The sequence below is a fragment of the Thalassophryne amazonica genome, chromosome 14 (assembly GCF_902500255.1).
Source record: "Thalassophryne amazonica chromosome 14, fThaAma1.1, whole genome shotgun sequence".
Classification (NCBI taxonomy): Eukaryota; Metazoa; Chordata; class Actinopteri; order Batrachoidiformes; family Batrachoididae; genus Thalassophryne; species Thalassophryne amazonica.
This window is the reverse complement of record NC_047116.1, coordinates 71,274,849-71,300,886: the sequence shown is the minus strand read 5'-3', so window position 1 is coordinate 71,300,886 and position 26,038 is coordinate 71,274,849. Positions and strand designations below refer to the sequence as shown.

General features: G+C 43.5%; 1 protein-coding gene across 2 annotated transcripts in view; it reads right to left on the bottom strand.

The window, feature by feature from the left end:
• Positions 1-26,038, bottom strand: part of LOC117524187 (TBC1 domain family member 8) — a 225,040-nt gene that overhangs the window by 146,574 nt on the left and 52,428 nt on the right. Inside the window, exons 2-4 of one of the 2 annotated variants that reach the window (XM_034185947.1) lie at positions 21,522-21,632; positions 7,179-7,297; positions 6,649-6,877 (exon numbers count right to left, since the gene is read on the bottom strand). In XM_034185947.1, coding sequence (XP_034041838.1) covers positions 6,649-6,877; positions 7,179-7,297; positions 21,522-21,632 — 459 coding nt within the window. The remainder of the gene's footprint in view (positions 1-6,648; positions 6,878-7,178; positions 7,298-21,521; positions 21,633-26,038) is intronic. The other variant, XM_034185948.1, reaches the window with a different exon arrangement.

The following is a 26,038-nucleotide window of genomic DNA, read 5'->3' as shown; positions in this document are numbered from 1 at the left end:
CTTGTTAGGAGAGACGGCATCCATCCCACTTTAGAGGGAGCAGCTCTCATTTCTAGAAATCTGGCCAATTTTTTGGATCCTCCAAACTGTGACTGTCTAGCGTTGGGACCAGGAGGCAGAGCTGTGGTCTTATACACCTCTCTGCAGCTTCTCTCCCCCTGCCATCCCCTTATTACCCCATCCCCGTAGAGACGGTGCCTGCTCCCAGACCCCCAATAACTAGCAAAAATCTATTTAAGCATAAAAATTCAAAAAGAAAAAATAATATAGCACCTTCAATTGCACCACAGACTAAAACAGTTAAATGTGGTCTATTAAACATTAGGTCTCTTTCTTCTAAGTCCCTGTTGGTAAATGATATAATAATTGATCAACGTATTGATTTATTCTGCCTAACAGAAACTTGGTTACAGCAGGATGAATATGTTAGTTTAAATGAGTCAACACCCCCGAGTCACACTAACTGTCAGAATGCTCGTAGCACGGGCCGGGGCGGAGGATTAGCAGCAATCTTCCATTCCAGCTTATTAATTAATCAAAAACCTAGACAGAGCTTTAATTCATTTGAAAGCTTGTCTCTTAGTCTTGTCCATCCAAATTGGAAGTCCCAAAAACCAGTTTTATTTGTTATTATCTATCGTCCACCTGGTCGTTACTGTGAGTTTCTCTGTGAATTTTCAGACCTTTTGTCTGACTTAGTGCTTAGCTCAGATAAGATAATTATAGTGGGCGATTTTAACATCCACACAGATGCTGAGAATGACAGCCTCAACACTGCATTTAATCTATTATTAGACTCTATCGGCTTTGCTCAAAAAGTAAATGAGTCCACCCACCACTTTAATCATATTTTAGATCTTGTTCTGACTTATGGTATGGAAATAGAAGACTTAACAGTATTCCCTGAAAACTCCCTTCTGTCTGATCATTTTTTAATAACATTTACATTTACCCTGATGGACTACCCTGCAGTGGGGAATAAGTTTCATTACACTAGAAGTCTTTCAGAAAGCGCTGTAACTAGGTTTAAGGATATGATTCCTTCTTTATGTTCTCTAATGTCATATACCAACACAGAGCAGAGTAGCTACCTAAACTCTGTAAGGGAGCTAGAGTATCTCGTCAATAGTTTTACATCCTCATTGAAGACAACTTTGGATGCTGTAGCTCCTCTGAAAAAGAGAGCTTTAAATCAGAAGTGTCTGACTCCGTGGTATAACTCACAAACTCGTAGCTTAAAGCAGATAACCCGTAAATTGGAGAGGAAATGGCGTCTCACTAATTTAGAAGATCTTCACTTAGCCTGGAAAAAGAGTTTGTTGCTCTATAAGAAAGCCCTCCGTGAAGCTAGGACATCTTTCTACTCATCACTAATTGAAGAAAATAAGAACAACCCCAGGTTTCTTTTCAGCACTGTAGCCAGGCTGACAAAGAGTCAGAGCTCTATTGAGCTGAGTATTCCATTAACTTTAACTAGTGATGACTTCATGACTTTCTTTGCTAACAAAATTTTGACTATTAGAGAAAAAATTACTCATAACCATCCCAAAGATGTATCGTTATCTTTGGCTGCTTTCAGTGATGCCGGTATTTGGTTAGACTCTTTCTCTCCGATTGTTCTGCCTGAGTTATTTTCATTAGTTACTTCATCCAAACCATCAACATGCTTATTAGACCCCATTCCTGCCAGGCTGCTCAAGGAAGTCCTACCATTATTTAATGCTTCAATCTTAAATATGATCAATCTATCTTTGTTAGTTGGTTATGTACCACAGGCCTTTAAGGTGGCAGTAATTAAACCATTACTTAAAAAGCCATCACTTGACCCAGCTATCTTAGCTAATTATAGGCCAATCTCCAACCTTCCTTTTCTCTCAAAGATTCTTGAGAGGGTAGTTGTAAAACAGCTAACTGATCACCTGCAGAGGAATGGTCTATTTGAAGAGTTTCAGTCAGGTTTTAGAATTCATCATAGTACAGAAACAGCATTAGTGAAGGTTACAAATGATCTTATGGCTTCGGACAGTGGACTTATCTCTGTGCTTGTTCTGTTGGACCTCAGTGCTGCTTTTGATACTGTTGACCATAAAATTTTATTACAGAGATTAGAGCATGTCATAGGTATTAAAGGCATTGCGCTGCGGTGGTTTGAATCATATTTGTCTAATAGATTACAGTTTGTTCATGTAAATGGGGAATCTTATTCACAGACTAAAGTTAATTATGGAGTTCCACAAGGTTCTGTGCTAGGACCAATTTTATTCACTTTATACATGCTTCCCTTGGGCAGTATTATTAGACGGTATTGCTTAAATTGTCATTGTTACGCAGATGATACCCAGCTTTATCTATCCATGAAGCCAGAGGATACACACCAATTAGCTAAACTGCAGGATTGTCTTACAGACATAAAGACATGGATGACCTCTAATTTCCTGCTTTTAAACTCAGATAAAACTGAAGTTATTGTACTTGGCCCCACAAATCTTAGAAGCATGGTGTCTAACCAGATCGTTACTCTGGATGGCATTTCCCTGATCTCTAGTAATACTGTGAGAAATCTTGGAGTTATTTTTGATCAGGATATGTCATTCAAAGCGCATATTAAACAAATATGTAGGACTGCCTTTTTGCATTTACGCAATATTTCTAAAATCAGAAAGGTCTTGTCTCAGAGTGATGCTGAAAAACTAATTCATGCATTTATTTCCTCTAGGCTGGACTATTGTAATTCATTATTATCAGGTTGTCCTAAAAGTTCCCTAAAAAGCCTTCAGTTGGTTCAGAATGCTGCAGCTAGAGTACTGACGGGGACTAGCAGGAGAGAGCATATCTCACCCGTGTTGGCCTCTCTTCATTGGCTTCCTGTTAATTCTAGAATAGAATTTAAAATTCTTCTTCTTACTTATAAGGTTTTGAATAATCAGGTCCCATCTTATCTTAGGGACCTCGTAGTACCATATTATCCCATTAGAGCGCTTCGCTCTCAGACTGCGGGCTTACTTGTGGTTCCTAGGGTTTGTAAGAGTAGAATGGGAGGCAGAGCCTTCAGCTTTCAGGCTCCTCTCCTGTGGAACCAGCTCCCAATTCAGATCAGGGAGACAGATACCCTCTCTACTTTTAAGATTAGGCTTAAAACTTTCCTTTTCGCTAAGGCTTATAGTTAGGGCTGGATCGGGTGACCCTGGACCATCCCTTGGTTATGTTGCTTTAGACGTAGACTGTGGGGGGTTCCCATGATGCACTGTTTCTTTCTTTTTTTGCTCCGTATGCATCACTCTGCATTTAATCATTAGTGATCGATCTCTGCCCCCCTTCTCGGCATGTCTTTTTCCTGGTTCTTTCCCTCAGCCCCAACCAGTCTCAGCAGAAGACTGCCCCTCCCTGAGCCTGGTTCTGCTGGAGGTTTCTTCCTGTTAAAAGGGAGTTTTTCCTTCCCACTGTGGCCAAGTGCTTGCTCATAGGGGGTCGTTTTGACCGTTGGGGTTTTTCATGGTTATTGTATGGCCTTGCCTTGCAATATGGAGCGCCTTGGGGCAACTGTTTGTTGTGATTTGGCGCTATATAAGAAAAAAGTTGATTGATTGATTGATTGATATTCCATTGTTGCTCCCTTGGTAAACCTCAAAGTCAAACATTATGCCAGAGATTTCAGCTCTCACTAATACTTTGAACCCCAATGGGTGTGGCTTGCTTCGCATATACAGCTTGATGCCGCTGAACTTCCCCTTTAAAGAAATCATCTCATCTACAGAATTGTGCTCTTCTAGTACAACCTGCAGGCATTTCTCTCTGAATAATTCAAGCCATGGTCTGAATTTCTAGAAGTTGTCCCTCTTTTCAATCTCTGATACTGTCAAATTGTTCACAAAATGTAATGTTGTCAATGGAGATTGGAATCTGTTGTGTGACATCACATCAGCAACAGAGGGGTGCTGTGTATCTGTCTTCCAATACGTATTGGTTCCTGCCATTTGCACCAAGCCCATCCTCAAGAACATGGCCAACAGATATTAACAGATGTTCCATTATTTTGAAAGCTATACTCATTTTATTATTATGGCTATGATGCTACATGCGCTCTGACTGGCCGATTCGCTCTGATATTTGGCCGATAGGCCGATTCCGGTCTGATATTTTCCCATATCAGACCATTACCGTGACAATCGGTCCAAATCGCGTATCACATTTGCAACTTTGTTTGCAATTTTCGCAGCATGAAATAAAACAAAAGGCGAACAAAGAAATTAAGAGTGACCAAGAGGACCATTCTCTGAGTGAATTTTATGACACTGATTAGTTTGAATTGGAGGAATTAACAGCGAACAAACTTGAAGTGCACATACAAAATGAAAACCAACAAGATGAAAACAGAGGCTGGCTACAGAACAGCCATATAATAAATAAATTTTTAACCTCACTTGCTCGGTCTGTATGGGAATATCAGACACCGAGGTTTGATGTTTTCACGTAACAGACCAAGCAAACAAGGTTAATAATCCTTTAGTTTTTGTTGCCTGAGCTTGAATCATGCCTGCATGAGCTGGCATGAGCTTGAATCATGCCTGCACACACCACTGCAAGTATTGCAGTGGTGTGTGCACTGAAGTTAAATCATCTGTGACAACTGGACCAGAAAAATCAGTATTGGGACTGATAAAATCCTACAAAACCAAAACCATAACATAAGCCTGGACAAGGGGCAGACGACAAAGGCACATGGCAGCCCTCCTGGAGTTTGCCAATTGGGACCTGAAGGACTCTCAGATCGGGAGAAACAAAATTCTGTGGTCTGATGAGACAAAAATTGTACTCTTTGGCATAAATTCCAGGTGTCACGTTCGGAGGAAACCAGGCACTATCCCTGGTGGTGGCTGCATCATGCTGTGGGGATCCTTTTCTGTGGCAGGAACTGGGAGACTAGTCAGAATTGAAGGAAAGATGAATGCACAGAGACATCCTGGATGAAAACCTGCTCCAGAGCGCTCATGACCTCAGACAGGGGCGACGTTTCATCTTTCAGCAAGGCAATGACCCTAAGCACACAGCCAAGATATCAAAGGAGTGGTTTCAGGACAACTCTGTAAATGTCCCTGAGTGGCCCAGCCAGAGACCAGACCTGAATCCGATTCTCTGGAGAGATCTGAAAATGGCTGTGCAGCGACGTTCCCCATCCAACCTGATGGGGCTTGAGAGGTGCTGCAAAGAACTGCCCAAAGATAAGTGCACCAAGCTTGTGGCATCATATTCAAGAAGACTTGAGGCTGTAATTCCTGCCAAAGGTGCATCAACAAAGTATTGAGCAAAGGGTGTGAATACTTATGTACATGTGATTTTTTTGTTTTTACTTTTAATAAATTTGTAAAAATTAAAAAGCTTTTTTTCATGTTGTCATTATTAGATGTTATGAGTAGAATTTTTAGCGAGGAAAAATGAATTTACTCCCTTTTGGAATAAGGCTGTAACAAAGTCTAGAAAAAGTGAAAAGTTGTGAATACTTTCCGGATGCACTGTATCCCATCTGGACTTGGGGACTTCTATGTGGCACAGATGTTCCTGTACACTATTCCCTACACATAGGTACACAGTCCCAGCTTACATCCTGCTACTAAGTGCTGCACTGTCTTTGGGGAACATTTGCACAGCCTGCAACATGGGTATGTTTGCTGTGGTAGACTCCTGCATCCATGGATCTGGTGCTTAGGGCTTATTCTTGTGCTGCCCTAATCAGAGCCTCTGTGCTGTTCTTTAGGTTGACCTTTTATAGCCACTGGTAGGACTTGTCAGTACATCGCATAAAGAGGCTTGGTATTCCATGATACAGCCTCCTCCGTCTTGTTCCTTAACACCATCTGTTATCAGCTTTCTTGTAGCAGCTGATCTTGGTGATGGTGGGGGGCATCTTTCTGATGTTTTCATGGATGCTCCCCATATCACTCTAGGTTCATGCTCTGTACAGGAAGGTGGAATCAGCCTTCTGAGCCTGCTGTGTCTAAGCCGAACAGAGAGAACAGTGAACGAGTCATTTGAAGTGAGTGACCACATTATACCTCCCAGAAACTCTGGAAGCATCCATGGAATTGGAATAGTTCGGGAAGGTATAAGGCGGAACTGGCCACCCTACTTCATTATGCTGTGGCCCACATGTGTGCAAGTCCAACACATCCTAGAAGCTCGGTGGGGCAGAGTACGGAACACACCCTTTACCTTCATATTTTTACTTGTCCAATGACAAAGTTGAACATTCCCTAACACCCTAAAATATCATAGCTTAGGTTCCCTCACACTGCAAGTTGTACACATCATCTGGGTCTCCCCAAGTAACCACTCATTTGAAGAAATTAAATTACATACGCAAATGACAAGAAATTAATTCCAATAGTTCGTACTTGTCATAAGATTAAAATTCAACACTTCATGATGTTTCACACTAAACGCTTCAAACAGAAGAAAACTGTTTAAAGAAAAACACCCTATAAACTGGACCAGATTAAAAAGGAAAAAAAAAACAACTTGCATCAGATGAAAAGTTAAGTACAATTCTGAGCCACTGTTTATGAATATGCAGCACATTAATAAATGGCAGGAAAAGACTCCAGCCAAATTTGACTGATGTGAAAATCAGAAGCTTCATTGTGGTGAACAAACCTTCCTTTCCCAGCAGGAAGGAGTAGAAGGCCACATGGTTGATACTGAGGAAGAGGAAACCTTGGCGTGGCACTCGACCCTTCCAGCAGCAGCAGGAGTAGTGTGTCACCAGTTTCTCTGATGATGGAAGCCCAAAATGCAGTTCGAACTTTAGAAGTGCCTCCCTGAACTTTTCTGGTTCCTCCTCCTGGGCGGCCTGACGACCCCAGGCCTCCTCTGCTATTAGACCCTACAGAGAAGAAGAAGTAGAGAAGAAACAAAGAGGAGAAATAAATGCAGTTCTTCTCAATATTCTCTCAGGACAAAATAAGTTTGGAAATTGTAAGAGAAAGACAATTTACTTTAAATCATTACTTGTTTAAGGCAGGTCAGTTACTTGTTTCTGTCATCAAATAACATACAGTGAGGTCATTTACACATAATATCCTAAAAGTGCACAACAAAACTTTCATGATGTGTCCATCTCTGTTCATTTCTAAATTCTCTGTTAAATGTTACTTTAAGGGTTTGTGGGTTTTTGCCATGTCCACCTTGACTTTGCCTTTGACAAAACTGGCAGCATCTTCTTTGTTCTCAAACACAGACAGTGAGTGGAAGACATTATGGACCAGCCACTCCCAGTGCTTGTTCACTTCCTCTACGGTGGCTCCTGGCAGGCAAAAGTGGAAAAAGAGGAAAATAAACATATCATTGCTATGACACAGATGCATATAAAAACTGATGTAACTATAAGCACTGCGTTGTCCAAGAATACAGGCCCCCTCAGGGCAGTGGCGGTTCTACACTGTATTACTCCCATGGCAAGACCCCTTCCGAGCGCTCTCACCCACCCAAAATTTTAATTATAACAATAGGGGCACAATCGCCGCCCTCCCACCTCCAACACTGCCAAAAGACAATGAGACAATTCTTCACAAAACAGCATAAATTATCAGAACTTTATATATATATATATATATATATATATATATATATATATATATATATACACATACATACATACATACTAGCAAATATATACATAAAAGTGCCAAAATATATACTATCTGACTCCATTCAGATGGGGAAAAAAGATATGTATTTTCAATAAAAATTATGTTGAGGCAGGTTTAACACGCACGCACGCACGCACACACAGAGAGAGAGAGAGAGAGAGAGAGAGAGAGAGAGAGAGAGAAAAAAACAGGAAAACTGTAGTTTTAGTTTCCATGAGTTCAAAAATAATGTGAAAAAGAAAAAAAAAAAAAGAGAAATTTTTCATAAGTTTTGTGTCTGCTGTAGTGCCCTCAAGCAAAGCACAGTGTGTTTTCTGCAGCAGACTTTAGGACAGGCTGAAGAGTACATGCTGAGGTCTTTGACACATCATTCAGATGGGAAGCAAAATATATGTATTTTCAATAAAAATTATGTTGAGGCAGGTTTAGCAAGCATCATACTAGCAAGAAGGCTAACAAATGTAAGCATTTTATCACCTAGGGGTGGACTGGCCATTAAGAGTACTGGGAGTTTTCCCAGTGGACTGTTCAATAAGTGAGTGTGGCTGCCCATTTTTTAATTTTTTTTCATGGTAATGTAACAGACTTTCTGGTGCTTTGCTTTTATTTATCATTATGTTGTATGGGGTTTAATTTTGGCATTTTTGGGTTGCCTTAGCACGGGAGGCGTGAGGCGACGTACCCCCACCTGCACGTGTGTGGTTAGAGTGGGAGCGCGCAATAAAACAGCCAGCCGCTTAGTTGTGACTGAACTGTCTTCTGTGGTCCTGTGTTTTAATGCTCAACATGCCTGCAACAAACCCTCATCGGCTCAGTTACACTCGTGGCAGCGGTGGGATTGCTCCAATACGTTATCACACATTTCTGTGTATGTGCTGAGCTGTTAATTGGCTGTATTGCCGTACTAGCTTTAGGTGCCGATTCACTACCGAGCTATTGTGGCGGTGTTGCAGACATGATGTGGAGACGAAGACCTGCTGCCTGCTCTCTTTGGTGCATGTCACTCATTCATATAACTGAAATATAATTCATACAAATGAAAACGACCCATCCAGAGCCGTTTTCATTTCTATGAAAACTCACCTCATAGCAAATAGGAGGGGGTTTAAAAATACACCTTTGTTTTTTCTTTAAAAAGTAAATTTAACGAGTTTTCAGAGGCAATAAACACCTACATACAAACATAACACATTAAGACAATGATGAGATGCGCTGCTCGTTAACTAAAGGAGGCACCAGCCATGACTAACGGGGCACCAGCCATGACTAACGAGGCATTAGCCGTGAGGAGCAGGACATCAGCCATGAGGAACGGGGCATCAGCCGTGGAGAATGGGGAACGAGCCATGACAAACGGGGCACCAGCCATGACAAACAGGCAGTTTGTGTCTAATAATCTTCTGGATTCCTTAATTGTGTTTCCATGACCATTTTATTTGTATTCTAGATATTTCAAGATCCAAGGAAGAGTCCTGTTCAGCTGTGTCTGACAAAATTCCCCAGAACTCAGCATGGCACACGGAAGAGGGCATTCAACACCTGGTACAAAGACAATCCTTGGCTTGAATATTCTAGAATTCAAGACTCTTCCTAATGCTTTGCCTGTAACCATTTTTCTCATCCTTATGCACCAGACTCTGCCTTTGCATTGCAGTCATGCTTCTTTTGAAAAAAGCACTGTCCAAAGACTCTGGGTTTAAGCTCCACTCAAAGTCAGACCTGTATATCAATGAAATGTATGTGTGGAGTCGGTACAAAGTCAATGTTAAGGAGATAATGTCAAATTCTATAAAAAAGAACCTTCTAAAGAAAGTGAAAGAGAACAGACATTATCTGAAAATAATAGCAAATGTACTTCTTTTGACTGCAACCCAAAACATACCAAAGAGGGGTCATCAAGACTCTGAGTACTCTAACAATAACGGAAAGTTTTTGGCCATTTTAGATGAAATAGCAAAGCATGACCATTTTATTCAGAAAAGGCTGGATTCATGTGGCAATGCAAAGTACAACAGTTGCCAAATACAGAACAAAATATTTTAGTGCTTAGTTGAGATGGTTCAGAGTGAAATCGTAAAAGAAGTGAAAGAAAATGAAGTGTTTAGTGTGATTGCAAATGAAACAAAAGATTTGCAAAAAAAGGAACAAATGTCTTTGGTTGTACGGTATTATTACAATGGTGCCATCCACGAAAGCTTCCTATGCTTCCAGGCAGCTGAAAGCCTTGATGCAGCAGGTCTCAGTAAAATGACTGTCAATTGTCTAGAGAGACATGGTCTGGACTACAGAAATAACCTCGTGGGACAAGGGTACGATGGCGCATCTGTCATGAGCAGGAAAAATTCTGTTGTATTTGCAAGAATTCAAAGCAATGCCAGATTTGCATTTTATGTTCACTGTAATGCACATTGCTCGATTTTAGTTCTAGTTGATGCCAAAAAAGCAGTGTACTGCAGCAGCTGTACAACTTTGTGTCTGGTTCTTATGTGCATCTGAACTGGCTTGCAGTTCAGAAAGAGCTGTATCCACTGCAGCAGCCCAGGGAGCGAGCTACAGGCACTTTCAGACATAAGGTGGGCATGCAGATACAAAGCATGCCATAATCTGAGAGACAGATTTTCAGCAGTTCTGAGACTGTTGCAGGATCTTGCACCTAGAACCAAGGCAAAAGATCAGTAGAGGTGAGTGGTCTTCTTTCACAGACAGATTTAGCGTTCATAGGGCTTTAGGTTACTTTCTATAAAGTGCTTGGTGATGAACACTATTGATCTAGCAAGGGCAGGGGATCAAGTAGGTTCCCTAACAGACACTTTCCTGGACTAAAGAAATGAGAAGTATTTTGGTGAACTACAGAAAGATGTTGAGGAGTGTGATGAGTAGTGCAAAATCAGTGTACTAACACACTATAAAAGACATCCTAGAATAAGCTCAAGATTTCTTGACTCACTGGTGATGAGCACTGTAGGACAGAGATATTGTGATGAGGGCTTCTCCAGATCACTTTTATCAGGTGAATGAGTGTCTTATAACTGAGCTGAAGAGACGTTTTTCAAAGAAAACTTGTGAGATCATGCAAGGTGTGCAGTTTCTGAACCCAAAAAGTGCAACTTTCTTGAATGAAGAGCCTGTCTGCCTTTGCACAAATCTTTGACTCAGATTTAGGTGACCTCAAACATCAGCTTCACCAAACCAAGCAACTTCTTGATAAGAGATTTTGTTTGATTTTATTATATTTCTTGAACCTTACAAAGAGGTTTTCCATGAGATATTCAGACTTTGCAAGGTTGTTTTCTGATTTGAAGCCATCAAGACAATGACTCTGGATCATTGTCTTGACGGCTTGACAGTTTGTACAGGGCTCCAGTGAATTCTTTCCCATTCTTGCTTGATGTACGACTTCAGTTGTTCAACAGTCCGGGGTCTCCGTTGTCGTATTTTGCGCTTCATAATGCGCCACACATTTTCAATGGGCGACAGGTCTGGACTGCAGGCAGGCCAGTCCAGTACCCGCACTCTTTTACTACGAAGCCACGCTGTTGTAACACGTGCAGAATGTGGCTTGGCATTGTCTTGCTGAAATAAGCAGGGACATCCCTGAAAAAGACGTTGCTTGGATGGCAGCATATGTTGTTCCGAAACCTGGATGTACCTTTCAGCATTGATGGTGCCATCACAGATGTCCATGATTTCAAAAACAATTTAAAATGTGAACTCATCAGACCACAGCACACTTTACCATTTTGTGTCTGTCCATTTCAAATGAGCTCCGGCCCAGAGAAGGCGGAGGCGTTTCTGGATGTTGTTGATGTATGGCTTTCGCTTGGCATGATAGAGTTTTAACTTGCACTTGTAGATGTAGAGACAAACTGTGTTAACTGACAATGGTTTTCTGAAGTGTTCCTGAGCCCACATGGTAAGAAACTTTACACAATGATGTCAGTTTTTAATGCAGTGTGGTCTGAGGGATTGAAGGTCACTCAATGCTGCAATGGGCATTCAATGCTGGTTTTCGGCCTTGCTGCCTAAGTGTAGAAAGTTCTCTAGATTCTCTGAATTATATTATGGACTGTAGATGATGGAATCCCTAAATTCCTTGCAATTGAACATTGAGAAACATTGTTCTTAAACTGCTGGACTATTTTTTCACGCAGTTGTCCATAAAGTGGTGATCCTCACCCCATCTTTGCTTGTGAACGGAGCCTTCTGGGGATGCTCCTTTTATGCCCAATCATGACACTCACGTGTTTCCAATTAACCTGTTCACCTGTGGAATGTTCCAAACAGGTGTTCTTTGAGCAGTGATCAACTTTCCCAGTCTTTTGTCACCCCTGTCCCAGCTTTTTTGAAGTGTGTTGCAGGCATGCATTTCAAAATGAGCAAATATTTGCACAAAAACATTAAAGTTTATCAGTTTGAATATTAAATATCTTGTCTTTGTGGTGTATTCAACTCATTATAGGTTGAAGAGGATTTGCAAATCACTGTAGTCTGTTTTCATTTACATTTTACACAACACCCCATCTTATTAGAATTGGGATTGTATGCATCAGTGACAAAAGAAAGGAGTACAGGAACCCAGTGAGGGACATTGCTGTCTGGTGCTACACAAACCATCTACAGCTCAACACCTCAAAGACAGTTGCTGGTCATTGACTATGGGAAATCAAGACCAAGCCCGCGACCAGTCCTGATCAAGGGAGTTGAGGTGGAGCCTATAGATTCCTACAAGTACCTAGGGCTGTGGCTGGACAACAAACTGGACAATGCATACCAACCACCTGTACAGAAAGGGACAGAGCAGGCTGTACTTCCTGGAACTCCTGTGGATGTTTTACCAGTATGTGGTAGCCAGCCTTCTTTTTTACACCGTAGTGTGCTGGGGGGGTGGACACATCCAGGCTGGAAAAACTCATCAGGTGGGCCAGCTCTGTGTTTGGCATGAAGATGGACTCTCTGGTGACTGTGGCAGAGAAGAGAACACTGGACAAAATGGATGCTGCCGGTCACCCTCTGCACACAGTCATCAGCAACCAGAGGAGCCTATTCAGCCACAGACTGCTCCTTCCCAAGTGCAGGACCAACAGACTGAAAAACTCCTTTGTCCCTCAGGCCATCAGACTGTACAACTCCTCGCTCAGGGGAGGGGGAGTAACAGTAAGACAGTGGACGGGAAGGAGAGGAGCAGTTGTAGCCAGTAAGATGGTATTTCTGGTATTTCTATTTGTATTTACATTTTGCAAATTGACTCTTACTTCTATTTCTGATACTCCATGTGCGTCTTACCCTGTGTGCTGCTATCCATTGCTGCTGAAACCTCAATTTCCCCGAGGGAGCCTTCCCAAGGGATTAATAGAATTCTATCTAATCTAAAACAGAAATCAGTCCAGGATCAAAAGACAGAAGTCTGAGGGTTGCAATGACCCAGATATTTTCTGTTTTATCAGTGGTTCCTTCTCTTTACCACCTGAAATACATAATACTTTTATCAAAAGCATGTACCTTGCTTATTTCGGAGTACCACTTGGTGAACAGGACAAAAATCGGGTGCCTCACCAAGTTTGCACAACTTGTTTCAAAGCACTGAGATCCTGGTCTCAAGGAAAGAATACTAAGTTCAGATTTGAACTTAGAACAGGGGGTCGTTTTGACCGTTGGGGTTTTACATAATTATTGTATGGCCTTGCCTTACAATATAAAGCGCCTTGGGGCAACTGTTTGTTGTGATTTGGCGCTATATAAAAAAAATTGATTGATTGATTGATTGATTTGGTGTGCCAATGGTTTGGAGAAAACCGAGAAACCACTTCAATGACTGCTACTTATGCATTGTAAACGTCAATGGATTTTTAATAAGAAAAGCAAAAACTTGGCTCCCTGCTTTTCTCCCTTTATATAGCATCCCTTCGGCACATATTTTGGTGTTTTGGGATTACCCTTTATTGCTGATGATACTCAGTTATATATGCTGATAACCGCTGGTAATCTCATCCACATAAAATCCTTAGAAGACTGCGTGTTAGCAAGATTATGCCAAAATGTCGGCAGAGATTTTGCTGAGATTTTCACCACAGAGAGGTATTAGGCCAAGGAAGACTCCATTAAAATTTTGGAGGTGCTCCAGATCCAGATTCTGGATCAAGTTTCACTTTATATAGGCTTTGAAGGATTACGTCAAAACTACTTCACGGATTCTCACCAAATTTTCACCACAGATAGATATTAGGGCATGAAGACTCCACTGAATTTTTCAGGTGATCTGGATCCAGATTGGTGGATGTCAAAAATCTGTGATTGCTCTTGTTTACTTATTTGTCTGTCTGTCAGCAGGATTACGTCAAATCTACTGCGCGGAGTTTGACAACATTTTCACCACAGATATAGACCATGGGACAAGCAGGTTTTCGGTACTACTTAAGGTGACAAAACAACACTTCAAATCCAGGCTGAATGTACCACGGCCTACACAAAACAGGGCTGTGAAATGAAAATTGTGAAATCCAAGGAATATTTGAACGGAGTCAAGCCGGGGTCTCGAGCACGTGGGGCGCCACAAACCAAATGAATTTTGTATCTAATGATACATTTTCAGCATCTCCTGGAAGAAAAAAAAATCTCAAAAGAAATGCATATTTAAATGATCCTAGATTCAACCTTTCATTTGAACTGTCAATGATAACACTGAAATAACAGAATATGACATGGAAGTAGGACCTGGAATGATTTTCCTTTTAATTGTAAACCAAATTATACATTAACTGTTGTGTAGGCCGCTGAAGAGGAGGTACTGCTGGCCCACCACCAGAGGGCACGCTGCCTGAAGTGCGGGCTTCAGGCACGAGAGGGCGCTGCCGCCTCACAGGAACAGCCGAGGGTGACAGCTGTCATTCATCAACTCCTGACAGCTGTCACCTATCACCATCTCATCAACCACTCCATAAAGGCCGGACGACATCTCCACCCCGCTGCCGAGATATCGCCTACCATTGGAGGTAATAATCCTCAGCCATATCTGTGCCATATCGCACTCCAACGTATTTGTCTGTCTGTTTACAGGAGTACCTGGTTACTTGTGTCAGCTGGAGGCTGAGCTGGTCGGTGACGGCAGGGTGACGGATCACCCTTCACGATCAGTGAGACAAGTGACTGTTTCAGGTTCTGTAAAAGACTGTGTTCGTAATTGCAGAGGTGGAGGTGTAATTCCCACCTGGATTGCTGACTGTTACTGGGTGTGCACACACCCACACCTAACTGTTTCTGCTTCCTGCCAGCAGTACCAGATCCGACAGCCGGAGACGGTGGCCACCTGGGGACTCGAGACTTGGCGGCTCCAGTATCTTCCGGGTTCGGTGGCAGTGGAAATCGTGTGGGATCCGGTTCTGGTCTGGATAGACGTCTTCTATCCTCGAGCCTGCCCACACGTCACCTTTGTGGATTGACTTTTGAGAGGGAGTTCAGAACGGTTTTTGATCACCCTAACAGAAGCGAGACCGCATCAACCGTGCTGCTGTCTATGAGACAGGGGCGTCGGAGCGCAGCTGAATATGCAGTCGACTTCCGCATCGCGGCTGCGAGGTCCGGCTGGAATACGACTGCGCTCCGCGCCGCCTTCGGTCCTGAAGGAGCACCTGGTGGCCAAGGAGGAACTGCGGGATTTGGACGGACTTATCGATCTAGTCATACATTTAGACAATCGATTAGAAGAACGCCGTCGGGAGCGAGACGAAGGACGTGGCCGGGCACGCGCCGTCCCTCTCCCTTCCGGGTCCGAAAAGGTTCCGCCCTCCCCACGCTCCACAGCCCCGGTGCTCCGTGTGGCAACAGCTTCCCCTGCTGACGATGCTATGGACATGAGCAGGGCCAAATTAAGATCATCTAACAGACAGAGGAGACTGGCCCGCGGGGAGTGCTTTTTCTGCGGCTCAAGTGAGCATCAGCAGAGAGACTGCCCCAAGCGGTTAAACATGAACGCCCGCCCTTAGAAACTGGCTTAAGGGTGGGCCAAGACATTCACGTGGGACATACACGTATTTCCACACGTCTCCCAGTTACGATCCTGAGCGGGGATTTAACCCTTCAAGCCCCAGCACTGGTGGACACGGGGTCAGAAGGGAATCTGCTGGATAGCAGATGGGCAAGGGAGGTAGGGCTCCCTCTGGTGGCGCTTCCTTCACCTTTGAAGGTTCGGGCACTAGATGGCACCCTTCTCCCTTTAATCACACACAAGACACAACCAGCAGTTCTGGTGGTGTCTGGGAATCATCGGGAGGAGATTGAGTTTTTTGTTACTCCTTCTACCTCCCGCGTGATTTTGGGCTTCCCGTGGATGGTAAAACACAATCCCTGGATTGATTGGCCGTCTGGGGTTGTGGCTCAGTGGAACGAAACCTGCCACCGGGAGTGTTTAGGATCCTCGGTTCCCCCCAGTTTAATTGCTAATGAGGAGGTTAAAGTCCCCCCCAATCTGACAGCGGTGCCGGTTGAGTACCATGACCTTGCTGACGTCTTCAGCCAAGATCTGGCACTCGCCCTTCCCCCGCACCATCCGTACGATTGTGCCATTGATTTGATCCCGGGCGTCGAGTACCTGTCCAGCAGGCTGTACAATCTCTCACATCCTGAGCGCGAATCAATGGAGACCTACAAAAGGGACTCATTAGCTGCCGGGCTGATCCGGAACTCCACCTCCCCGATGGGTGCTGGTTTCTTTTTTGTGGGCAAGAAAGACGGCGGACTCCGTCCATGCATTGACTACAGAGGGCTGAACGAGATCATGGTTCGCAACCAATACCCGTTACCTCTGTTGGATTCAGTGTTCACGCCCCTGCATGGAGCCCAAATTTTCACCAAACTAGATCTTAGGAATGGGTATCACCTGGTTCGGATCTGGAAAGGAGACGAGTGGAAGACGGCATTTAACACCCCGTTAGGTCACTTTGAGTACCTGGTCATGCCGTTCGGCCTCACTAACGCCCCCGCGACGTTCCAAGCTTTGGTAAATGATGTCTTGCGGGACTTCCTGCACCGATTTGTCTTCGTATATCTGGACGATATACTCATCTTTTCCCCGGACCCTGAGACTCATGTCCAGCATGTACGTCAGGTCCTACAGCGGTTGTTGGAGAACCGGCTGTTTGTGAAGGGCGAGACGTGCGAGTTCCACCGCACTTCTTTGTCCATCCTGGGGTTCATAATCTCCTCCAACTCCGTCGCCCCTGATCCGGCCAAGGTTGCAGCGGTGAGAGATTGGCCCCAACCGACAAGCCGTAGGAAGCTGCAACAGTTCCTCGGCTTTGCAAATTTCTACAGGAGGTTCATTAAGGGCTACAGTCAGGTAGTTAGCCCCCTGACAGCCCTGACCTCCCCAAAAGTCCCCTTCACCTGGTCGGATCGGTGCAAAGTCGCGTTTACGGAGTTGAAACGTCGGTTTTCGACTGCACCAGTTCTGGTGCAGCCCAATCCTTGCCGCCAGTTTGTGGTTGAAGTGGACGCCTCTGACTCAGGGATAGGAGCCGTGTTATCCCAGAGCGGGGAGTCCGACAAGGTTCTTCACCCTTGTGCCTACTTTTCTCGCAGGTTGACCCCGGCAGAGCGGAACTATGATGTCGGCAATCGGGAACTTCTTGCGGTGAAGGAGGCTCTTGAGGAGTGGAGACACCTGTTGGAGGGAGCTTTGGAGCCGTTCACGGTTTTCACGGACCATCGGAACCTGGAGTATATCAGGACCGCCAAGCGGGTGAACCTCAGGCAAGCCCGCTGGTCATTGTTCTTCGGGCGTTTTGACTTCCGGATCACCTATCATCCCGGGACCAAGAACCAAAGGTCGGATGCCCTGTCCTGGGTACATGAAGATGCAGTCAAAACAGAGCTGTCGGATCCGCCGGTATCCATCATACCTGAGTCCACTATCGTGGCCACCCTCACCTGGGACGTGGAGAAGACCGTCCGGGAGGCCCTGGCATGGAGCCCGGACCCAGGCACAGGCCCGAAGAACCGCCTCTACGTCCCACCAGAGGCCAGAGCTGCTGTCCTGGGCTTCTGTCACAGTTCCAAGCTCTCCTGTCACCCAGGGGTGCAAAGGACCGTGGCAGTGGTCCGGAAGTGCTTCTGGTGGGCGTCCATGGAAGCCGACGTCCGGGACTACGTTCAGGCCTGTACCACCTGTGCCAGGGGCAAGGCAGACCACTCCAAAACTCAAGGACTTCTGCAACCGCTCCCGGTGCCTCGTCGCCCCTGGTCCCACATCGGCCTGGACTTTGTAACGGGCCTCCCGCCGTCCCAGGGCATGACGACCATCCTCACGGTAGTGGACCGTTTCTCCAAGGCGGCCCACTTCGTGGCCCTCCCGAAGCTCCCAACGGCCCAGGAGACAGCAGACCTCCACCACGTCGTGCGTCTGCATGGGATACCAACTGACATTGTCTCGGATCGTGGTCCTCAGTTCTCCTCACAGGTCTGGAGGAGCTTCTGCAGAGAACTGGGGGCCACCGTGAGCCTCTCGTCCGGGTATCACCCGCAGACCAACGGACAGGCAGAGCGGGCCAACCAAGAACTAGAACAAGCCCTACGCTGTGTGACGTCCGCGCACCCGACGGCCTGGATCGAGTACGCACATAACAGCCAGGTGTCCTCTGCCACCGGCCTCTCCCCGTTTGAGGTGTGTTTGGGGTACCAGCCCCCATTGTTTCCCGTGGTGGAGGGAGAGGTCGTGTGCCCTTGGTCCAGGCCCACCTGCAAAGATGCCGTCGGGTGTGGCGTACCGCCCGTTCTGCCTTGTTGAAGGCTCGGATGAGGACTAAGGCCCATGCAGACCGCCGGCGTTCCCCGGCCCCTGCATACCAGCCCGGGCAGGAGGTGTGGCTTTCAACTAAGGACATCCCCCTCCAAGTGGACTCCCCTAAGTTGAAGGACAGGTACATTGGACTGTTTAGAATCCTCAAGATCCTCAGCCCTGCCGCAGTGAAGCTCCAGCTCCCGGCTTCACTGCAGATCCACCCTGTTTTTCATGTCTCCAGGGTTAAACCGCACCACACCTCACCCCTCTGTGCTCCCGGACCGGCGCCGCCTCCTGCCCGGATCATCGACGGGGAGCCCGCGTGGACAGTACGCCGGCTCCTGGACGTCCGTCAAAAGGGTTGGGGGTTCCAGTATCTGGTGGACTGGGAGGGGTATGGACCCGAAGAACACTCCTGGGTGAAGAGGAGCTTCATCTTGGACCCGGCCCTCCTGGCCGACTTCTACACCTGACACCCCGACAAGCCTGGTCGGGCGCCAGGGGTCCTGTTGTGTGGGCCGCTGAAGAGGAGGTACTGCTGGCCCACCACCAGAGGGCGCCCTGCCTGAAGTGCGGGCTTCAGGCACGAGAGGGCGCTGCCGCCTCACAGGAACAGCCGGGGGTGACAGCTGTCATTCATCAACTCCTGACAGCTGTCACCTATCACCATCTCATCAACCACTCCATAAAGGCCGGACGACATCTCCACCCCGCTGCCGAGATATCGCCTACCATTGGAGGTAATAATCCTCAGCCATATCTGTGCCATATCGCACTCCAACGTATTTGTCTGTCTGTTTACAGGAGTACCTGGTTACTTGTGTCAGCTGGAGGCTGAGCTGGTCGGTGACGGCAGGGTGACGGATCACCCTTCACGATCAGTGAGACAAGTGACTGTTTCAGGTTCTGTAAAAGACTGTGTGTTCGTAATTGCGGAGGTGGAGGTGTAATTCCCACCTGGATTGCTGACTGTTACTGGGTGTGCACACACCCACACCTGTTTCTGCTTCCTGCCAGCAGTACCAGATCCGACAGTCGGAGACGGTGGCCACCTGGGGACTCGGGACTTGGCGGCTCCAGTATCTTCCGGGTTCGGTGGCAGTGGAAATTGTGTGGGATCCGGTTCTTGTCTGGATAGACGTCTTCTATCCTCGAGCCTGCCCACACGTCACCTCTGTGGATTGACTACATATAAATTCCGTAATCGTCTGTATTTCATTGTGCACATTCACAACAGTAAAGTGTTGTATTTTGGCTCATTCATTGTCCATTCATTTACGCCCCCTGTTGTGGGTCCGTGTTACTACACTTTCACAACATTAACTGAACAATTAAACTACATGAAATTCATGAAAACTGAAAAGACTTACAGCATTTCAAAAACCACAGCTAAAGCTTGTAGAATATTTTGAAAAGCATGGTAAAATATCAATAACATACCTTATAGTAAAAAAATCACATATTGTTATGTAAATTCCTGTAAATCCACTCAAAGCCACAGTGTCTTTTTTTCCCATGAAAAAAGTTTACATTCATAAAAATTCATTTACGTTCTTGTGGAAATTCATGTAAATCCATTCAAAGCCACAACGCATTTTTTCCAATGAACAAAAGTCTAGATTAATGAAAAAAAAGTCATACAATCTTGTCCAAAATCCTGTTTGAACAGCACAATGTTTATATTCCAGGGAGAGAAAAAAATCTTACCATGTTTCCTGAGGGCACAGTTCACTTTTCCCGTTTCTTTTATCTTTCAGAGGTGTTGATGAAGCCAGCGACAATTCTGCGGATTCTTGTCCTTGTCGAACTTTTTCAGTCTTTCTCGCCATCCTCCCTCTGTCTGATGTCACTCCGTGACACAGACATGCTGCAAAATTCTTCTTTTAAAAACTTGAGAGCTCTAAAAGTTTGCGATGCCCACATGTTACGTTTAGCTTAAGTGTCTTGCAGGAGCCACACAGCATTGCCGAGCAACCAACCAGTCCCGCTTTACGACAACTGTCATAACAGCTACGCTTTGAGTGGCATTTTTCCTACCCAACATTCCACGGATCTGAGGACACAGATTTGTATCTGTAACACACAGTTCAGTGTCCGCGGACTTGTAAAACTTGCACGATGTCGTAAGAAAAAAAAAAAAAAAAGGAAACACTTTGCAATAGGCATTTTAAAAACTCAGTGATGATCACAATTACAGAGTACAACACTAAGACCCCCGCCGCCTTCCCATGATGAAATCCGCAGAATTCCTCACATCTGTGGAGTTTTCGCAGCTCTGATAAAAACATACGATAACCATCCCAGGGTAGTAGTTATAGCCGGGTAGGGGTAATGAAAAATTACACAGAGGTCAAAATGTAAAAATGCTCCAATACCACTTTATTTGTCTGATGATACCAATTCCAAAAAGGTATAGTCTGGACTGAATGTTCTGGAGTTATGGGGTTAAAAACAGAAAAAAATGGTGACAAGGGTCAGTTTCAGTTTGTACAGGGATCAAAAGTTAAAGCTGCTCCAATTTCAGTAAAAAATTATGCAAATTATTGTTTGGGTTAATAGGGATCGAAAAAGGACTCGTTTACACAATCTGTCATGTTTAGTTTTCATGTTACAAGATAACATATGTCACATGTCATAGAATCCAATGTACATCAACCTTGTTTGACCTTTACTGTGGAGACCAAGCATTCAGCACAGTCAAAACTATTTAATGTATTCATTCTTTTATTTCAACCAATAATCTGCATCTTTTTTAGAGAGATGCACTTGTATATTACTGAAATAAATCTTGACATATACCACCACTGAGCATGTGTCGTGTCCATAGACAATGACATACATCCCGATTTCAAGGATTCATAGTCAAAAAACAAAAAAACAAAAAAAAAAACTATGTGCTCTAATATTTCAGGAATAGTAAATGGATGTACTGAACAGCAAGAAAATGTGGTACTGATATGGTGGTATAACATTCTATAATATGTTCTCTGATTAGCCTATTAATTGCAGAGGGTATACAGAAATATTGAAGCATACTTAGGCAGTCAACTTAAAAAACTAAAATATACATCAAATGTTACAGCTGGACAAAAGAAGTGTTAGCTCACCGCTGGCAATGACCCAGCTTATCTGTGAACCTGGAACCTGGAGGAGGATGCGAAATGGTGTGATTCTTGCATTAGAGTCCAGCACAGTGTCCAGTGCCCCCACAAGGAGACCTGTAAAGACAAAACACACAGAGGAACAGATGTGGATTGAAATCAAACAGACTGTCACAGACCTGCTGAAGTGCAATGGCAACCCCATTCACTGTCTTCAAAATAATTCCGTCTGTTAAATTATGACTTGTGGATCACGTTTTGCACTGCTGACAATCATTACTGCTTTCATACTTGTGCGAGTAGGATTAATTTGCATCACTGCTGTGCAAAACATCACAACTGTCCCCTATGAAGCTCAACAATTTAACACAGTTGAGTGATTAAGGAAATGGAAACAGGTGCGCTTGCCGAGCAGACTGGCTCAGGAGGACAGCATCATCACATTGTAGTGTCAGGGAAAATGTGCATCATGCTGTTCCAGTTAGAAAAGAGGCACACAAACATCTTTAATTTCACATTTCCTCTGTGAATATAAGCCCATAGACAGTCTGTTGATTAATTTAAAAAATAAATAAATAAATAAATAAATAAAAAGCTTTCAAAAAACACACAAAAACAAGAGTTCACAAATATCAGCTTCAAAGTTGAGGTTCTGTCATTAGTCCTGAAAAAAGAAAACAGAAATTAAAAGATGACGCAGCAAAATGTGCCAAAATCACAGATATGTTTAAAACCACAAGCTCGACCTCGGGTTCGGGTAGTGTGGCCGCTGGTCCGTCATTTCAAACTAGCCCGGGACCGGCGTCGAGAGCACAGGTGGTGGAGAGTGAGCAGGAGGAGGAGACGGAGAGAGACGTGACCCAGGCAGGGAGAGATTGAGGTTAGAATTCATCTCAACACTTGCTAGTAGCTAGCCAATGCAGTGTAGCTATTCACCGCTTCCACGTTTCGTTTCCCATTTATTGCCTGAAACTAAGACCAAGTCGTCATCCTGACTTTATCAAATCAGTCAGAAACATGTACCCATTTGATTTATTTTCATACACTTTGACTTTTCTTGTATTGTTGCACCAGCATATAGAACTCTTCCATTTGTCTTGAACTGTCACAAGGACGACCTGTGCTGTGTGTCTAAAGTAATTGCTAGTGCGTGTTAGTTATGGCATCCCCCCTTTTCACTTTCTCAAATCCAACTAATATCTTATTTCTACTCTACTGCTTGCCGTGTGTTGTGCAACTATGATTTTATACAAAATGTATTTTTGTAATATTTTCCTTCTGTAATGGCATGCCATGTCATCATCAAGAAATCTCGTATTAAGTATTAGCTGCCTCGTGGAATGGTAGATGGATAGGTAAGAAGCCGACTAGCTGTGCTACTGTTTAGCAATCGCTGGTAGCCGTTCCAAGGTGGAATAGCTACTGCCAGCCTGGTGAGAAGGGGCAGAAAGACATGTGTGATACGCTGTGGAATTGGCATAAAATATTTTTGGTTGTTATTAACATTCCATTCAGTAAGCTCACTGACAGTATCTCTCGACTGGAGCAATTGTAAGCTGAAAGTATGAAAATGTTTAACCTAGGAAATTATTACTAAGGGATTAATTTTATTCAGTAAGACTTAGAACATACAATAGCGCCCAGATGGAGTTGTGCACAACACAGCCCTTTTCTTACTGTATATTAACAGAAATCATATTTGATCAAGATTTGCAAATCCTCTTCAACCTATATTCAATTGAATACACCACAAAGACAAGATATTTAATGTTCATACTGATAAACTTTATTGTTTTTGTGCAAATATTTGCTCATTTTGAGCATGTGTGTGTGAGAGAGAGAGAGAGAGAGAGAGAGAGAGAGAGAGAGAGAGAGAGAGAGAGAGAGAGAGAGAGAGAGAGAGAGAGAGAGAGAGAGAGAGAGAGAGAGAGAGAACACTGATCACCACAGTCATGGAGTGAGGGAGGACAATGCAGAGGGCAGGATGAGATGGTATACAAATAATGAATGTTTATTAGTTCAATGGCATAAATATTTCATGAGGTGAAAGCTGGAACAAACCAAACCACTCAAGGCAAAGCTGAGTTGAATGGTTTGTTCCAGCTTTCACTGAATTAAATATTTGTTCCATTGAAAGAATGTAAAAACATTCATTATTTGTTTCATATAACGGCTAAAATAGAGCCTTGTCATTTTATATTATATTAATTAATTAATTAATTGATGATGTAATCCGCAACGCCGTGCACAGACTTCGTGTACGTCCCCCCCCCCCCCCAAAAAAAAAAAACTGTGTACTTTTTCAGTGCAGCAAAAAAAAAAAAATAATAATAATAATAATGTCAGAAATTAGTCCAGCTTTTCATTCTAACTTCCTCCTAACACCTCTTTGTGCCTCCAGATGGCTTAGAGCGCAGTGGATTTGTTTTGTGTGCGTGTGTGTATATATACACGTGTGGGTGTTTGAAGAATTAGCACAATCAATTAGCTCCCTGAAATCATCGTCCTTCAGCAAAATGCATATTTAGCTAAACGCTGCCCGCACTTAGTGAGCGGGGTTTGCAACGTGCAGATACCAAACGTATGGAACCAAATTTGCACCCTAAATGGAACCAAATTTGCACACTAAATGCAACACAAATGGGACAAGTAATCCATGTCACGTGACATACAAAGCACCAATCAAATGACAAGGATCCTCTCACCCGTTATATAACAATGGCTGATCTGCTGTGGTGACTCCTAAAGGGAGCAGCTGAAAGAAGACAACGACAACTGCATCAAAACTGTGGAAACTGTGCACGAATTAGCACTTTCTGTCTGTGCCCCATTGGTTGTTGGAGGAAAAATATTTGGACAATTAGACTTGTATTACTGAATGTCCAGGTGGGCATTAGTCCCTCATTATTTCATGGTCAAATCAGAAGAAAAGGTCAAAGGTTGACATCATATTGTATACATCACTTGGAGTTTGACTAAAAATGTCTCTAATAACACTGGCAAAGAAGATGACTTGAAAAATGTCCCTCATTAACTTACCCTCCAAGTTAACTTTCACTTGAATTGGCTCAAGTTCTGGCTCTTACAATAAGATTAAGAGCAATAATCCGTAACTGTGTAATGGTTTATAAAAGGGGTGATATATCATGTTTCAGTAGGCCACTGAAGTTTTTTTTTTTTTTTTTTAGGGAAAGATATATTGTCCAAACAAACAAAAATTACGTTTTTTTTTATCCAAAGATCCCTTCGGGAAGGAAATTACAGTGCTTTTTAGGGTAGGGGTTAAAGGGGCCAAAACAGTGACATAGTGAAAATGTGGATTTCGACCTTTTAATATTTTTGTGCACCCTCAGTAAGCCTCACTGATCTTATGGTATATGAATGTATGAATGGAGTTCTCCCATTTAGCGTTATATTTTTCAAGACTAACTGAGGGTGCCGCCTTTAGGTGGCTCTGAAATATACTGGAACTTCATGCAAGTATGTGTAAATCCTTTTAAACTTAAAACCTACCAAAACATCTGTGACATAAAACATTGACTTTATTAATATTTACGAGTACCTGTAAAATGTATGCTTACAAATTATTGTATATTATAAATTCCTAAATCACACCATGTGAGTTTGCACCTGACTACTTTTGTTAGTCACCAGGAAAACCACACAAGCACATGTAGCCTAGTATCATTAAATAACACACATCCTGTGTACCAGCTGTACCACAGTCTACGAAATTCGCCAAAATAAATAATATAATAAAATTGATGCAAGCCAATTTTGGCATGTGGGCAAAATATATCTAGTCATTTTTAATGGTTTTTCTATTAAAGAGTAAAACTGAAGTAAATCAATTGTAAGGCCTGAAAGAAGTTTCTGTATAAAGTATTTTAGCTATAAGGTCAAGTGAGAAGGGGAAGTGTTGGCTGTTAAATACGTGAAAGAGACTGGACTCAGAGGATTTAGTACTGTTATAACAGACTGATGCAGAAGGTGGCAGCAATGCAACAATAAGGATGCCGGCTGCCGTTATATGCCACAAAAGAAGAAGGGTTTGTTTGTTTTTCTCCACAGGGTCACGTTTTGAGAAAAAGCACATTTTGTGTCAAAATAAAGCCAATATATATATATATATATATATATATATATATATATATATATATATATATATATATATATATATATATATATATATATATATATATATATATATATATATATATATATATATATATATATATACACAAAGTTTGCGATTTTGTATGACGAAATAAACAGAACATGGAAAAAATGTTTTACGAAAATCCATATACAAACGCTGGTTTTGCAGCCCTGAATTTCACTTCAGTACATGCACAGTGTAAATAACTACACCACACTTAAAAATTTCAGTGATTGCAAGCACATTTAACTGCATTAATAGAATTATCAGACACACACCTGGGCACTGGATCAGAAGCTGACTGGTACAGGTGCTGTGGGTTTTGGGGCTCACTGTGCCTCTTCCGCGCTCTTCTGGACCCCGG